Source organism: Misgurnus anguillicaudatus, chromosome 10 (genome assembly GCF_027580225.2).
Source record: "Misgurnus anguillicaudatus chromosome 10, ASM2758022v2, whole genome shotgun sequence".
Lineage (NCBI taxonomy): Eukaryota > Metazoa > Chordata > Actinopteri > Cypriniformes > Cobitidae > Misgurnus > Misgurnus anguillicaudatus.
The window spans coordinates 14,846,684-14,862,600 of NC_073346.2; the positions used below are offsets into that span (position 1 = coordinate 14,846,684).

At 39.4% G+C, this 15,917-nt stretch overlaps 1 protein-coding gene across 2 annotated transcripts; it reads right to left on the reverse strand.

Annotated features, from left to right (window-relative positions):
* Positions 1–499: 499 nt before the first annotated feature.
* skap2 (src kinase associated phosphoprotein 2) lies at positions 500–15,917 on the reverse strand. 2 transcript variants are annotated; one of them, XM_055209631.2, is made up of 13 exons: positions 15,776–15,917; positions 15,167–15,272; positions 15,046–15,071; positions 14,091–14,192; positions 11,549–11,629; positions 11,384–11,467; positions 10,677–10,801; positions 8,628–8,691; positions 8,402–8,533; positions 8,162–8,239; positions 5,295–5,410; positions 1,111–1,217; positions 500–777 (listed from the first exon to the last, which is right to left on the reverse strand). In XM_055209631.2, exons 1-12 carry the CDS (start codon positions 15,915–15,917, stop codon positions 1,125–1,127), a joined length of 1,149 nt encoding a protein of 382 aa, XP_055065606.1. In that variant the 3' UTR covers positions 500–777; positions 1,111–1,124. The 2 variants fall into 2 exon arrangements, with proteins under 2 accessions (XP_055065606.1, XP_055065605.1); XM_055209630.2 differs by having other exon boundaries at positions 501–777; positions 1,115–1,217.

Sequence of the window (15,917 nt, forward strand, 5' to 3'; positions counted from 1 at the left end):
ACTGCTACGTAACACAAAATTATGTAATGAGCTAATTAAAATGTCTTTAGTATTTATTGTGTGAAGCTTGGCTGATCGAGTTAATATGCTAATAGCAACAATTGGTTTGGTTAGATTGGTTAGATTCTTCTTGGCAGAGCAGGTAACGTCTGACACATGTTTTAATTAAGTTTCTCACTTCAGTGCCCAGATATTTGCGGATGTCATCGCATCAGAGCGCACGGACCATGAAGATACCAAACAGTTCTCTCCAACAGCAGATAATTAATTCCGCATCTGAATAACTGCAGTTTGATATGTTTGTTATGTTTCTTGAAAGGTCAGATATGTTGTTTCCCATCGGTTTGTTGCTACTGTGAATGTGATTCAAACAACGCTGAAAAATTCATCAATGCTAAGATCCACATCCGTCTCGAGATCAGTTGACGCAGTCCATTACGCGGAACCTGCTGCCATCTGGTGGTCATAATTTCCACAGTGAACGGCAATAAAGTAGTGAGCATTTTGGTATTGCAATAACACAATCTTTATTTCATGTAGTTTTCACAGCCTTAATATATTTATTATGATGCATTAGAATGGCAAAAACATTACATTCAATCAATCAGCTTAAATACTAAAGATGTGAATTAAATAAGCGGAGACAATGAAGCATCACATGTGCTCAACATCTGTCACTGCATATGTTTAAAGTTATTTGTGCTTTTGAACAGGGAGTCTGCTTTATGAAACACACAATTATACAGACAGCTACAACAGCAGGCAGTGAAGGGCTCCCTAAAAATGAACAAAAACATAAAAATAGATCTTGAGTTAACAAACAAATGCACATGAAAGGTCAGCGACAAAAAAAAGGGTTACAATATAAACCACAGCTGTCACTGGGGCTGTAACCTTTTTTTAAAAAGCACTACTTTGAACGTAAAAAATTTATAATGGTGCCTTAGGGGTACATATTGGTACCAAATGTACCTAATGGTACAAATTAGGACATAGTGACCGCCACAGTAAGAGCAGGGGTCAACATATTGACAATTCTTCTAATAGTTAATATATTTTCCTGTACGATTTGATCAGAATCAGACCAGATATGCTCGGTTTATCACTTACTTACCCAGAAACCTTCACAAAGCGTACAATTCCAAAAGATATTCTTTAGGCACGATGCCGATAGTCCCTTTCATCTCCCCCACCCACCAGCCAAAGATGTCGTACTCCTGTAAAAAAAACACAAAGTAAAGTAAAACACCAGACTGGAGTTACATTGCATTAATGAACCTGGCATGCATTTACCCAAAGCGACTTCAAAGTATGCATTTTATCAGTATGTGTGTTACTTGGGAATCGAACCCACAACCTTTTGTTCTGCTAACCCTTATACGGGAGCACATTAAACTCCCGTGCACCAATCAGAGCAGTGACACAATCGAAAAAGGTCAAACCTCATAGGTCAGCGCTCAAGGGAAAAAAAACTGTCGATATTTATAGTTCATTGACCCGTACATCTTCAGCTCATCTTCTCATACTGTCTCTATCCCCACCCCCAATTCACCCGTGCCTCATTCCGTCCGTCTTTCCTAGGCCAATTCAAGGACACGCGACCCACAGGACCTATAAAGATTCCACCGGAGAACGCATACGACTGATATGTTTAGTATGAAGTACAACAGATCTGTGATTTGGCTTTTTTACATACAGAGACAGATCAACTGAGATCAGCTCTTCTCCAGCTCACGGAATAGATAACCATAAAGATAAAGAAGCAGATAAGATCCATTCATCTGTCTCGCGTTCCCTTTTCAACCCCTCTCCCGTACTTTATTCCGTAATTACAAACAGATCACGGAGCGACATTCACTTCAAAGCTCCCAAACTCTGCGGATTCTCCAAATCCATGATATTTCGCTCACAGATGCCCTCTAAATAAAGGGTTATATTGAGGCAGATGTCTGTATTCTTTCATGGAATAAATAAAGATGGCGGTGGGATGAGACAAAACCGGAAAAGACCAAAAGCACTTAAGTCGTATGATCTTCAATGCCGTAAACCCTTTCCCAGCAGACCTTTAAAAAAAATCCGAAACAGTGCCAGGATTCTTGGTACGGGCACAAAATCCAGCAAAGGGCCATTGCAATAATTTACAGGGCCTTGGGTAGGATGTTTATCGGTGGGGAGGGTCGTCTTCTGTAAGCCCTTAAAGGACCTTAGTGAGCCCTTCCTTTCATTAGAGGGTCATGGGCATTGTGGGTTGACACCAACACCTGAGGAAGTGTTTCTAAACTGGGACACATGTACAAACACAAATTTCACAAGCGTCCCAAAAGTCCGAAAAGGAGAAGGACTTTGTAACTTCCCGTTTTCAAAATGTTTCCGTTCTTGGGAACGCTTCGGTTACATCTCAATCCAAACGTCTAAGCGCTTTCTTCTCTATGACATTCAAGGCTTTGATCTTCCTCAAGCTGACAAGACACTCCCTGCTCTTCACCCTCCATCCTTCACCTTACTGTCGGGGGGAAAAATGTCTCTCGGTATGATTCAAAAAGAGAAATGAGGCTTGAATCTCAGCCCATCGAAAGTTAAATATGAAGTTTGTGGGCCCCTACTTGACCTCGGCGGTCTAAGTGATTCCTGCTGTATAATGTATAGTGCTCGGCTCCGGCCAGCAAACCTCTTAATGCCTGCGTGCAAACATCTATCTATAAAACACGGGTCTGGTTATGCAGCTGCTGACAGCTGTCGCAGACGTAATGGAGAGCGTCTCTCTGCCTCGGACGGCCCTTGGAGAGGAAATGCGCTCTTTCTCATTTCACCGTGGGCATAAATAAGAGATCAATTAGCTAATATTGTACATGAAACAATAAAGTACTTTTAAATTGATATTGCAAATGATTTAAAAAAAAAAACTCACTCCAATCATATCTATTTATAAGTTTTTTTGAAATAGGTGCAAGCTAAAAATTGAACCAAAGGGTCGAAGGGCAGGATTTACAGCTCCTTATCCCACACAGGCAGACGAATACGGGGCATTTGTCTGGGCTGTGTGAAACCAGACAGGAAGTACGTATGTGAAAGCGGTTGAAGGAAAAACATCCTGTATCTGTCCTTTGATACAGACACACCTCATTGACAGGGGCAGCCGCCGTAATCAAGCCTCCCTTGGTGTGCGAGCACATGTGTCCGAATGTTCGGGAGGGTCGGATTTGTCACCCTCACCTCCTAATAAGAGGAAAGCAATGAGACCTCGAGGTCCGGCTCCGTGCCCACACACAGACACATGCGCACATGTAAATGTATAATTCAAGTCATACTTATTCGAGGTAGGACCTCAGACGGACCGTATGCGTACTATTTTGACCAAGCATCATTTACAGCACACAGTGCCCTGCTTTGAAAAGGAACGAGTGTGGTGTGTGTGATTTAGGGCCGTGACACCTCCCTCTGGTCTGATGGTCAATACCCTTTCTGAGTCACCGAGGGTGTGGACGGGGGGTTATATGGAGGGGGGGTGGGGTGTAGACGTGCAGCTGCTGCATGGCCAAGGGGAAAGAGGTAGGCCACTAAATAGCCCTACCGGTGTATTCCTCGGACCGCTATGAATGGCTTCAGAGCCACAGCTGGACACTATACCCACATCAGCTTTATGGTCATCCGCAAACCCTGCAGAGAGGGGGAAGGGGTTATGGTACAAAAGACTGCTTGCCATAGTCAGAGTAAACTAGTTTGGGGTTAAAATAAAATGGCACAAATAAGCCGAATGCATTGTATGAATGTGTCGAGCAGTACTGTTATAACTTTAAATTGGTGTGTTTTATGCATGTTATCCAAAACATTTTTATTAGTATGCATGCATGTTTCCTGGGAATCGAACCCATTACCTTTCACAGCTTAGCAATTGAGCTAAAAAAGCTATAGAAATGCATTATGCTTTTTCAAAATTATATATGTTTTATCACATTATGCACACATATATTAAACATTTCAGTAAGTGTGTGGTGATAAAATGGCTTTATCAATTATAGCCACTAGATGGCAGAATTGCTCTGAAAAAGACCACTCGCCCTGGATCTCATTCAGACCACATTCTGTCATATTCTGACAGCCTGCTGACTTTTAACAGAATGAGTTAATTTCCCCATTGGCATGCTTTATATATCCATTACAAATTATGGATTTTTAGCCATGGCTAAAATTGGGACGTCATCTCTAATTCTCCCGAAGATACATTATCTTGCTTCTGCACATTCCTGTGTCCCTAATAAAACGTGTATAAATAAATTGGGTGAAATTATGGAAAGCTGCATTCAGCAGATCTTTTTTTGTGTCTGCTTCTTTCACAAGCAATCATTTTCAGAGACTTCAACTCGCTCCATTACCTAATGGATACGAGATTGTATGAAAGGAACATGAGGTCAATAACTCAAAACCCTCCCTTATCTAAAAGTGAACATGCATACCTATCTGTAGCATGCATTAAGTGTTTTTCTCTAAAAGGTAATGCTTATAGGAAAGCAGCGAGATGCTTGCTTTCTTTTTGGGAGTCAAAAGGCCTGTTTTAAGAAGCCGTGATCAAGCAAACGCTACCACCCCACGGGCAGGACCCAATCTGCATGCAATCGGAGCTGACAGGCAAGGGAAGTTTTTAACCAAGCGCACTTCTCTGCCGCACCTGGTGTGAATACAGAGGTAGATTCAGGGTTTCCTGTGAACACAAACTGCCATCACGGCCATAAATAGTGACTGACTGAGAAATGTGTATGTTAAAGGTCTGCGGCTGGTTAACCTTACTGAACATGGCACTATGCCGTCCTCCAATACCGAAATACCCACACATGCAAATTCAGATGCATACACAAACACACATAGCGGGTAGACATGGAGAGAGGTGACAGAATGCCATCGGCTGCCAGACTGCTCCGCTCCGGGCCAAGAGCACTAAAACGGTTTCCGTAGTGACAAGACTAATCCCATCACCGAGTACAGGACAGAGTGTATTAAGCTCCCACATACAAAAATCCAGGCCCTTCTCTGTCAAGCGAACGAGACACGGCTTGCACAAACTGATCCAAAACGAACCGTTTGAATCTGACTCATATGTGCTGCAGACATCATTTCATATTTATTTAACTGTATGTGACTGAATGTATTTTTTACAAATTCGTATTTTCCCCCTGACGTCGGAGAGGGCAACACAAGCATGGTAACAAACATTACCTCATGCTGTATTATTTCTGGCCGCAATGACAACTGCGGCGAGTCTGGAACTTTCCAGGACACTCCACTGACTCCTGTCTTACCCTGCTGAGGATGTAAATGGTGTCTCCTCTCTTGAAGGACAGCTCATCTGGTTGATCCCCGGAGCAGTCCCACAAGCCCTGGAAGTAGTTTGCATAGTCTGTGCGTTTGTCCACCACTGTGGAGAAAAGAATAAAAGACTTTTAGCAAATATATAAAGGACTTAAAGGAAAACACCACTGTTTTACTATGTTCTTACCTCAACTTTGATGAATTAATACATACCCATCTTATTTCAATGCGTACACTTAATCTTTGTACAGCGCATTTTGAATGTGTTAGCATTTAGCTTCGCCCCATTCATTCCTTAGGATCCAAACAGGGATAAATTTAGAAGCCACCAAACACTTCCATGTTTTCCCTATTTAAAGACTGTTACATGAGTAGTTACACGAGTAAGTATGGTGGCACAAAATAAAACTTTTGTTTGGATCCTAAGGAATGAATGGGGCGAAGCTAAATGCTAACACGTTCAGGAAGTGCTGTCCAAAGATTAAAAGTGCATGCATTGCAAAAAATAGGTATGTATTAATTCATCTAAGTTGAGGTAAGAACATAGTAAAAGATTTATCCACCACTGTGGAGAAAAGAATAAAAGACTTTTAGCAAATATATAAAGGACTTTAAGGAAAACACCACCGTTTTTTAATATTTTACTATGTTCTTACTTTAACTTTGATGAATTAATGCATACCCATTTTATTTCAATGCGTGCACTTAATCTTTGTTCAGCGCATTTTGAATGTGTTAGCATTTAGCTTCGCCCCATTCATTCCTTAGGATCCAAACAGGGATAAATTTAGAAGCCACCAAACACTTCCATGTTTTCCCTATTTAAAGACTGTTACATGAGTAGTTACACAAGTAAGTATGGTGGCACAAAATAAAACTTTTGTTTGGATCCTAAGGAATGAATGGGGCTAGGCTAAATGCTAACACAATCACAAGGCACTGTACAAAGATTAAGTGCACGCATTGAAAAAATAGGTATGTATTAATTCATCTAAGTTGAGGTAAGAACATAGTAAAAGATTGAAAAACGGTGGTGTTTTCCTTTAACGCACACTCAACTTATGCATTCATACATTTTAAGTTGTTGGTTCAGAATTTGTCTTATGACGAACTTCCCATGCATGCACATATATGCCATGTGAAAGCATTTGTATACATGTGTATGTGTGGTTTGGAGTGGGTTTTTTTCTGGCTCAGACATGCCCACTAGTGGGCAGCAGAGAGTAAACATGCAAGGTGGGCATGGCATCTAATTACAGACTAGAAATGACAGCTACATCATGCCATTAGAAACCTTTTTCTGTTTTGCTACAGAAAAACTTAATCATTGTAATTTGGATGCATTTGGCAACCTTGTGGAAAAGATTTTGTTGTATATGATGTCTTTCAATATAACACATAATTTTCCTATCAAAATGTAATGAAAATGTCCGGTCCATTCCACAATAATAACATTTACTCATCCATGTTGCTTGTTTCCTTAAAAACAGTCAGGTTCATCTTGAGTGGGTGTTTAGTAAAACAGCGTTCATATAAAAATACCCCTAAAGATAAACATCTTCCACCAAATATAATTACTGCCATATACACAGCTATGCTGATTTAGCAGATTGTTATAATTATTTTCTATATATAATCTTGCCCACTGCTGTTTTAAGATTAAATTCAGCGCTCCCTTTTTAAACATCCTGGCATCACACTACCCCTGCTGGCTGCTGCAGTCATCTAATATTACAGAAAGTAAAAAAAAACATTTTGACCCCACCAAAAGATGCCAACAGCCATTTCCTAATAATAATAATAATAATTAAGTGATAATCTTGATTTTCCAAAGCTTAAGAGTGAAGCCTGTAGTTTTCTCATCATCATGGCTCTTTCTAGTGCTCTAGCTGGCCTCCTCCTCTGAGCATCTGTCATGAGATCCTGCCTCAGCCATCGTCTCTGTCAGCAGGACTTCCTGTGCTGTGAGCCTGGAGCAGAGGGCCATGGTGGGCCACAGTCACTTCCTGCCAATGCCTACCAACCCCTGCCCAGTGCCCAGCGCCCTGCAGGATACGCAGGAAAAACGCTACAGCCCATACTGTTTAGTTATAAAAGCTTTTGCTCTTTGAATGAACACAAAACTGAATAAGAAAGTTTGATACTGCACGAATTTAATGTATACATAATATGTGACCCTGTCTGTGAAACCCAGGCTCATAATGTAGTTATAAGATTAGGAACATCAAATTTGATTTTACTCATTGATTTCAATCTTTGACATGATCTTTATCAGTCAATATTAAATATATAAAAGTTGTATTTTCACAGAATGTCTAGGATGATTTTATGTAAATCTAGTGAATCCCAAATCCTAGATTGGGTCACATATGTGCACCGAACAAAAAGTACAAATTTCAGCATGAAATTCCTGAGAGTTCATGTAGACAGCTGGTTCCTGTGGTCCAGACAACCTTCCCGCTCCTGTCATCATATTTACTTCACCATCTAATCTGGCAAATCCATATGTACCTCCAATATCCATGTTTCTAGACCTAATTTTCCTCTCTGTCTCCCTATTTTAATGCCACTTGATCCTTAACGTGGTACTACTAATGCAGACAGCTTGATGGTTTCAATTCAAAGGGAATGCACTTAATGATAAGCTGAACCTTAAATGCATTTCAAATCGCTTTGAAAGCATCTTTCACATAAATAGATGTCCCTTCAACATCCACTTCCCATTCCTCATTTTTGTGGGAAACAAAGTTGCAGGAACAAACAATAGCCACCCAGGCAGACCAGGGAGTCAATACGGTGTTATGGGACTGCAGTGCAGGTAGGGGATGGACATTCCCGATGACCTAGTGGTAATTACCTGTCAGAGGGGCAGATGGTGGTGCGGGTTTGTTAGGCAGGGTCACTGGTGGTTTAACAGGCTGTGGAGCATCTTCCTCTGAGAGGGAGACAATAGATGTATCAGTCAAGGCAAAGGTCGACATACCAAACTATGCAATTTCCATTGCCATTATCACTGGATTAATCCCTCGGAAATTGCCTACTGTACTTGAACACTCATCTTGATTAAACTGATGCAATAATCAAATAAACGGCAAACCAGGGAGCTCTTCATAGATGTCATCATCGATAGGTGCGGGTATGCTGGCAATTGGCATGCTGGCAGTTGGCTTGCTGGCAGGCATGCAGTCATCATACTCCTCTTCATCCTCAGGTATAATTCCACCCATGTCTGAGTGACAAAGCACATACACAAACCATAATGTGTTATTGCGTCAAGCCGATGCTTGCTAGCCAAAGTGTTACAAAACATCCTGAAGTCTAACCTTTAATCAGAAAGTCAATGTGCTCCACCCATTCCTTCGCATCTTTCTCAGTAGCAGCACAGAACTGTGGCATCAAAACATCAGTAAGAAGTTTTATAAAGAGAGATATGGAGAACCTTTTCACAATTACCACAATATTTTACATATTATACCATATATAGCCTTCTCAAAGAATTACAATACACTACGCTTGGGCTGTCACGGTTAAGCCAAAAGTATACTAGGGACGTCCGCGTATGCGCGCCGTCTGCATTACCTAATTTTCGTCATCAGGAGGGTCCACGGTCCTCCGCGCGGACCGTCCGCGTGTAGCCCAAAATTTGAGGCCGCACGGACAGTGCGAGTACAGTCCGCGTACAGTCCGAGTAGAACAGTGCATGTGCGTGAAAATGTTTAGACAGGACACTCCACAACAAACAATTATACAAAGGAAATAGACAGCATTTGCACACACACTATCATTTTTCTTCTTTAATTTTTACTTCTTCCAAGAACAGAAAGCTGTGGAGCATGTTTGTAACCGTTATGTTTGATTCCTGTTCTTTGTTGTCTTGTTGTTTGTTCTAAACTTTGTTTTTTTTCTACTTTGCTACTTTTCTTCAGCTATCCTAATGTTTTAATGTACTGAAAATTTCGCCAAATCAGTGCTGCCCTGACGGCCTGTTAGAGTAATATTTGAATAAGAAATCATTTGGATTGCGTATAGTGTCAAACGCTGCCATCCGCGTTTAGCCGCGGGGAGTATACTTGGAAAGCTGCGCAGGCGCGTGTGCGCGTGAGCCGGACGCGGAGAAAGGTATACCTCGGCCTTTAGGGCTGTCAAAATGATTAAATAATTGTCTCATCGCAATTGTTTGACCTCATCGCGATAATTTCAGATCACCGCAATGATTGCACATCTGTCTAAAAAAACACAAGGGGGAGCTGCAGCGCCTGTATAAATAAGACCGTATCAGATGGCGCTCCTGAACTGACAGTGTAATGCAATACATAACAAAGCCATGTAATACAGTGGAAAAAAACAGCATTTAAAGAAATGCTGCAAAACTTTGATAAGCAGTATGAACTGTCAGGTAAAACATACATTTCCAAAACAGCAATTCCAAATTTAGGAAAGTGAAGGACGCTATTCTTAAGGATCTGTAAGGAATTTATTTTTTTTGCAGGCACTACAGATGTGTGGTCCAGTACTAATATGACCTTAGTAGAATTGGCTACTATTTAAGGCCTGTTCTGGTATAGTTGGTTTATTTTGATAATAAATAATCAAAACCGTGATAACCCTAGTCACGGTTATGAAATTTGGCTGACGGTTAATTGTCTAATAAACTGTGACGATTATGACGATTTAATTGTTTGTTTTATTGCTTTGACATTTAATTCTCATACAAGTTTGTTCATGAAATAATTTACACACATTGTTGTAATTATTTAAATTAAATATTTTGCAAGGTTTACCTGGCAGTAAATATTAACACACATAACACATATTTAAAAGTAATTATTTAATAAATATATTTTTCAAAAACTGAAAATTCTTTCTAAGAAATAAACACGAAGTGTCTGAAAAATAACTGAAGATAAAAATGCAATCAAAATAAACTGAATATACCAGAACAGGCCTTAAATAATAGCCAATCCTACTAAGGTCATATTAGTACTAGACCACACGTCTGTAGTGGCTGCAAAAAAAAATTCCTTACAGAAATAGCATCCTTCCCTAAATTTGGAATGTCTGTTTTGGAAATGTATGTTTTATCTGGCAGTTCATACTGCTTATCGAAGTTTTGCAGCATTTCTTTAAATGCAGTTTTTTCCACTGTATTAAATACACTTTGCAATGCATTCATTGCATTACACTGTCAGTTCAGAAGCGCCATCAGATACGGTCTCATTTATACAGCCGCTGCAGCTCCCCCTTGTGTTTTTTAGAGAGATATGCAATCATTGCGGTGATCTAAAATCATTGTGATGAGGTCAAACAATCACGATGACATGATTATTTAATCATTGTTACAGCCCTAACTGCACTATTACATGGATACTGACCTGATATACTCGCTTGTCTGGAGCCGAGACCTCAAAGCAGCAATCTCGCTTAGCATCTTTCCGCAGGGTGCTGTTCATCTTGACAGTGTAGCCACAAATATTAAACTCTCCCTTCTGCTGTTTATCTAGTGATGTGTAAATGATTGTAGATTATGGACTCATTGGATTGAACAAAGGAGAAACTAAATCATGGTGGTCAGTTTTTAAATTATTATAATTTATACTAACAACTTTCTTTATAAATATTCATTTTCTATAAAGCATCTTTACACTGTAAAAAAAATGCAGCATAAAGTTAAAACAACTTGGTTTCAACATACTATTTTAAATTTTGACTTGTGATAAGTTGACATAACTTAGAAACATAAGTTGAAATTCTTTAACTTATATTTTTATGTTACTTTAACTTAACAAATTATGTAGATTTGACAAAATTGCTGCATTTTTATAGTGTATGCACTGAACAAAATGATTCATTTAATTTACTCAATTTTTTGGGTGGTTGCAATCAATTTATTTAAGCTACATTTAAACAAATAAAATTAGAACAAAATTTTAAAAAAACTTTTCTTTAAATGCAGCTTAAATAAATTGATTGCAACCACTCACCTTAAAAAATTGAGTAAATTGAATGAATAATTTTTTCAGTGTGCTTTGTGAAAAGCTCCATGCAAATAAATTTGAACTGAATTGATTACTCTAAATACCTTTCTCACTACCGTAGTAGTAGAAAATATTGTTGCTCAAGGCACACCATCTCTTCTGCCACTCGTTGCCAAAGAAACTGTGATCTACGTGATGACAAAGTAAGGGTTAAAATGTGTTTATGAGGCTCTTGCATGAGTAATCTACATATGGATGCCGCAACAAACCTTTTCTGCGCTTCTCCAGGTATCCGCTCTTTAAAACGGATGGAAGGTCCTGAGCTGCCACTGGAGGATACTGCTGGACTCCTGTTCGAAACAAAAAAAGTTACATCTAATAAGTAATCTGAGAATTATCATCTTACTGCGGCTTATTTATGACTAATAATACTGTGCAGGTGAAAAAGCCACTGAAAGGAGCACCTGCTTTCTCATCGAAAAATATAAATCTGCTATACGCAGCCAAAAAAATGACTTCTGCCCCCTTTAGGTTTACAAATCAACGGTCGTTGCCAAGCGAGACTCGAAAAGGGATTCCAACCTGTGTGGACTGGATAGGCTTGCACGCATGGTTTTTTCAGGTACAGCAGTATGTGAAACAGATGCATGCTCTGTTTTCATAGCAAACCTCCCCTCTGGTTTACACAGCCCTCCCCTCTCTTGTGTACACACTAGCATTGCATTGCTGAATGGGATTGAGGGAGTTGAGGTGTTATGAATGACACTGGCAATTGTGGAATGTTTGCAATTATGTAAAAAGTGGGTGTCAAGGGAGCGTGACACACGCTGACTGTGAAAAGCAAACTGAACACCCTCAGAGCGGATTTGAGTTAAATAAGGGTCGAAAAATGTGAAAGAACTGGCAAAGAAAACATGCTGTCTGTTTATTCATTCACTGACTGAAATCTACATTTATGCTCATTCAGGTATGAATGTGATTCGGGAAATAAGAATTTATCAGCATAGATTGTGTCTTTTACCGTGAACGCAAAATAATATTTGGTAAATATAAACAAACGTGTTCCACTTCATTACAAAGCTAAATACAGGTCCCCCCAAAAATGCAGCCCTTAACTAAAAACAGGTGAAGCTCTGACTGTCAAAAGATTGAGCCTGAGTCTAAAAAAAGGGCATTAAAGGGATAGTTCACCCAAAAATAAAAATGATTTACTGATTCTCATGTCAAACCTGTATTCAACACTGGTACCTACTGCCTTCCACTTTTGGTTTTGTTTCTTAAAGGGCCCATTTTATGCAAAATCCACTTTTACAAGGTATTTGAACATGAAGGTGTATTGGCAATGTGTGAACACAACCGCACTACAAAGAAAAAAAATCACCCTCTTCTTTTTTTTAATCCCCATTAAACCAGAGCAGTTTCATTCTCTTGTTAATGTGATGTCACACTAACAAAGCCCTGCCCACAGCCACTGACTGACTGGTTAATTTAACCCAAAAGCTTTTCTAAATGTGTTTGTTAGCACGTTGTAGCACTAATGCGGATAAAAATACTATTGTCTGATCTATTTTTAACCGAAAGCAGTAATTTCATTTGCATTTAAAGGTACACACTTTTTGCTCCCACCCAAATGTTTGGACATGCTATTACAAATGATCTGTGGGGTATTTTGAGCTGAAACCTTACAGACACATTCTAGGTACACCTGAGACTTATATAAAATACGGTACATTTGTGCAAAATCAACAACGTTTCTGCTTAATCTCCAAGCCTCATTTTTACTGATCTACAATCTGTACCAAGAGGCCTCGGTCTCATCTTTGAGCCGAGCAGCTGTGCTCTTTGGCAGGCACAATGCGAAAGCACCTATAAAACACACAAGTGTGCTACAGCTGTAAACCTCATCCTCCTGTACACACACACACACACACACACACACACACAGCACAAACCGTAATGAAAACCGACTCCAAGTCATGAAGCTGTGAGCTTCAAAATGTTATAATCAGATATGTACCGTGACTCAAAATGAGTCGGAAGAACTTGGATTTCTACCGACAGCTTTCATTTAGCAGAAGACCATAAAACAGGAGCCTGAATTGACATTGGCTGTGGGCGGCATTGTCTAAGCTACAGACCATAAACCATTTGGTCAGAGACAAAAGAGAGCCAAACCCTTCATGTCTGTGGCTTCAAACCGTTCCTGAGCCTGTTGCCAGGTTACATCAGTCTTTCAAACACCTCATTCAGCTTTTGTGTTTTCTCTTACCACTACTAAAAATCCTTGACAGGACATGATAAAGGACTGCCACAATCATACTGTGTTATGACAGTGGAGGCTGCGGAGTAGTGCAGAATAAATGAGAAGTTGTCCTTCATAATCTAAATAGGAAAGGTTTTATATCTCATGTGAATTCTAATCTATATGTACTATAAACTGTAAATCACTGGATCTTTGCAAAGATGATATTAATTCAGGTAAATATTGGGCGATTATATAATTACAGGTACATTTGGTGTCCACAATTAATTCCTTTTTTTAAATGATTATGTTTTTAATTAGCCTATGTTAATAACTTGTTGTAAGAGACAGGAAGAGAGGGAGAGAGAGATGTGCGAGTGTGACTGGCAGTTCTATTACTTACTGTCAACACTGTTACTCTACCTTGGTAACAGAGTTTAACAGTAACAGAACTGACACTGACCAACTATGAAATAATTGATGGGTCCCGTGACTCTGACTATAAAAGCATTTTATGATCTCTTGTAACACATTGCACATTTCTATAAACACCACAACTCTTTACTCACCATCGTAAGCATTATCATCATCTCTATCAGTTTGTTCGGAGTGCAGCGATCCACCGTCATTGTTGGCATCCGTCTCATCGAGCTCTGCAAACTCTTCATCACCTGTACAACAGAGTCTTCATCAGCATCGTCTAACAGTTGCAGCTAGAAGTCCAGCATTTCACCAGACAGACACATTTCAACAAGAATCTCCATATCAGATTTGACATGCATTGTTTGAAAACAGATATCTGATAAAATTTGGATAGTGATGCATGTTTGTTTGCTTTGTCTCCAGTTGTATGAAGCATTTGGTGGCACCCAGCCATGTTTCCTGGATATTCACTTTGCATAGATGTAGGATATTCCAGGAATAATACAGGTAAACAGTACACCTGTAAGGCATACTTATCCCAAATCATTCAATTAAAATGATTTCTATAGTGCTTTTCACCATTTTCTATTGTTGCAGTAAATTCATATTAGTAAAGACAGTACAGACATCAAGAAAAAAACAGAACAAGCATTATGCAAATGCATCTAGACTAATGCGGAAAGAACTGCTATGATGTTTCCTGGACAAAGTGAATGAGGTAAAAGTGCAGCTGTGAAATATATAGACTTCATATGACCGCAAACGCAAAATGATGTCGAGCCTCTTCACCAACATTTCAACTGTAAATTCTTTGTATGGAAACACAAAACTGATCTGGGCACGGTCTGCAAGTGCTATGGTTTCTTTAAAACTTTTCTTGTGTTGCCATAAGGAGTACTACATTAATATTGCAAATATACACATCATATATCATAACTGATACGTGTTTACAATGCATGTACATGTATTTTAATGCTTTTCTTAGTGTAATAAGTAACAAGACAGTCAGAAACAGTCAGAAACTTTCACTTCCCCAGTCTTTATAGTTGGCCCCTCCCCCAAACACACGAGCACATAAACATACACAGATGCGCAACTTACGTTTGTCCTTGAAATCCTGTGAGTAGCTGCAACAGAGACCGTCTGGAATTGTTATTTTCCTTTTATTTTTTACACACACAGAAATATTCAGGTAGTATGTGATGAATGCGTTCAGCCGTACCTCGCTTTCACCTCCTTAATCTTTTTGATAAAGACATCCTTTTTCTCTTTAGCTTTCTTGCTTAAAGGTTCTCCTTTGAGAACATCCGTCAAAAAAGTTTCAAGTTCTGAAAACACACAGTGTTCAATCAATATAAAACGTGTCTGCGTCAAATGTAGGCTATATCTTGTCCCCTGACTAAATTACTCTAGTTTGGGTGTATGCAGGTGCATGTCACTTTAAGAACTCGCAAACTAACAAGAAACAGTTCAACGGTGATACATTTATCAGTCTGCAAGTGACCATACACATTTCCGGTTTAATGGGTAAATAAAACGCATCTTATCTGCAGTTTAAATCCAAATTCTACGTTTTGTGCATTGGTAGTATGGTTTAAACATCAACTAGATCTCAAGCGCTCGGTTTTGTTTAGGATTAAGTAAACAAACCGTACTTCGTGCTCTAACGGAAATATTAACCGCGTCTAATGGTTGAGGAAACTTCCTCCTTTTTTGTATCAACAGAAATAAACGTAGATTTTATAATTTAGGTCGAAATCGTTTTTCCTCTTTGCGCGTTCGTTCGCGTTATAAACTGTTGGTTTATCCCAACATTGCGACTATAAGTTACCTGAAATTAGATTGGTTAAATCTTCCGGTATGGACCTCATTGTGATACACACAGCTTGACCCAAGGAGATAGCCTTCAAAACACGGAAGTTTGAAGTGGACTGATAGATACGGAAGAGCCAGAAGCATGCCACCAAACACAT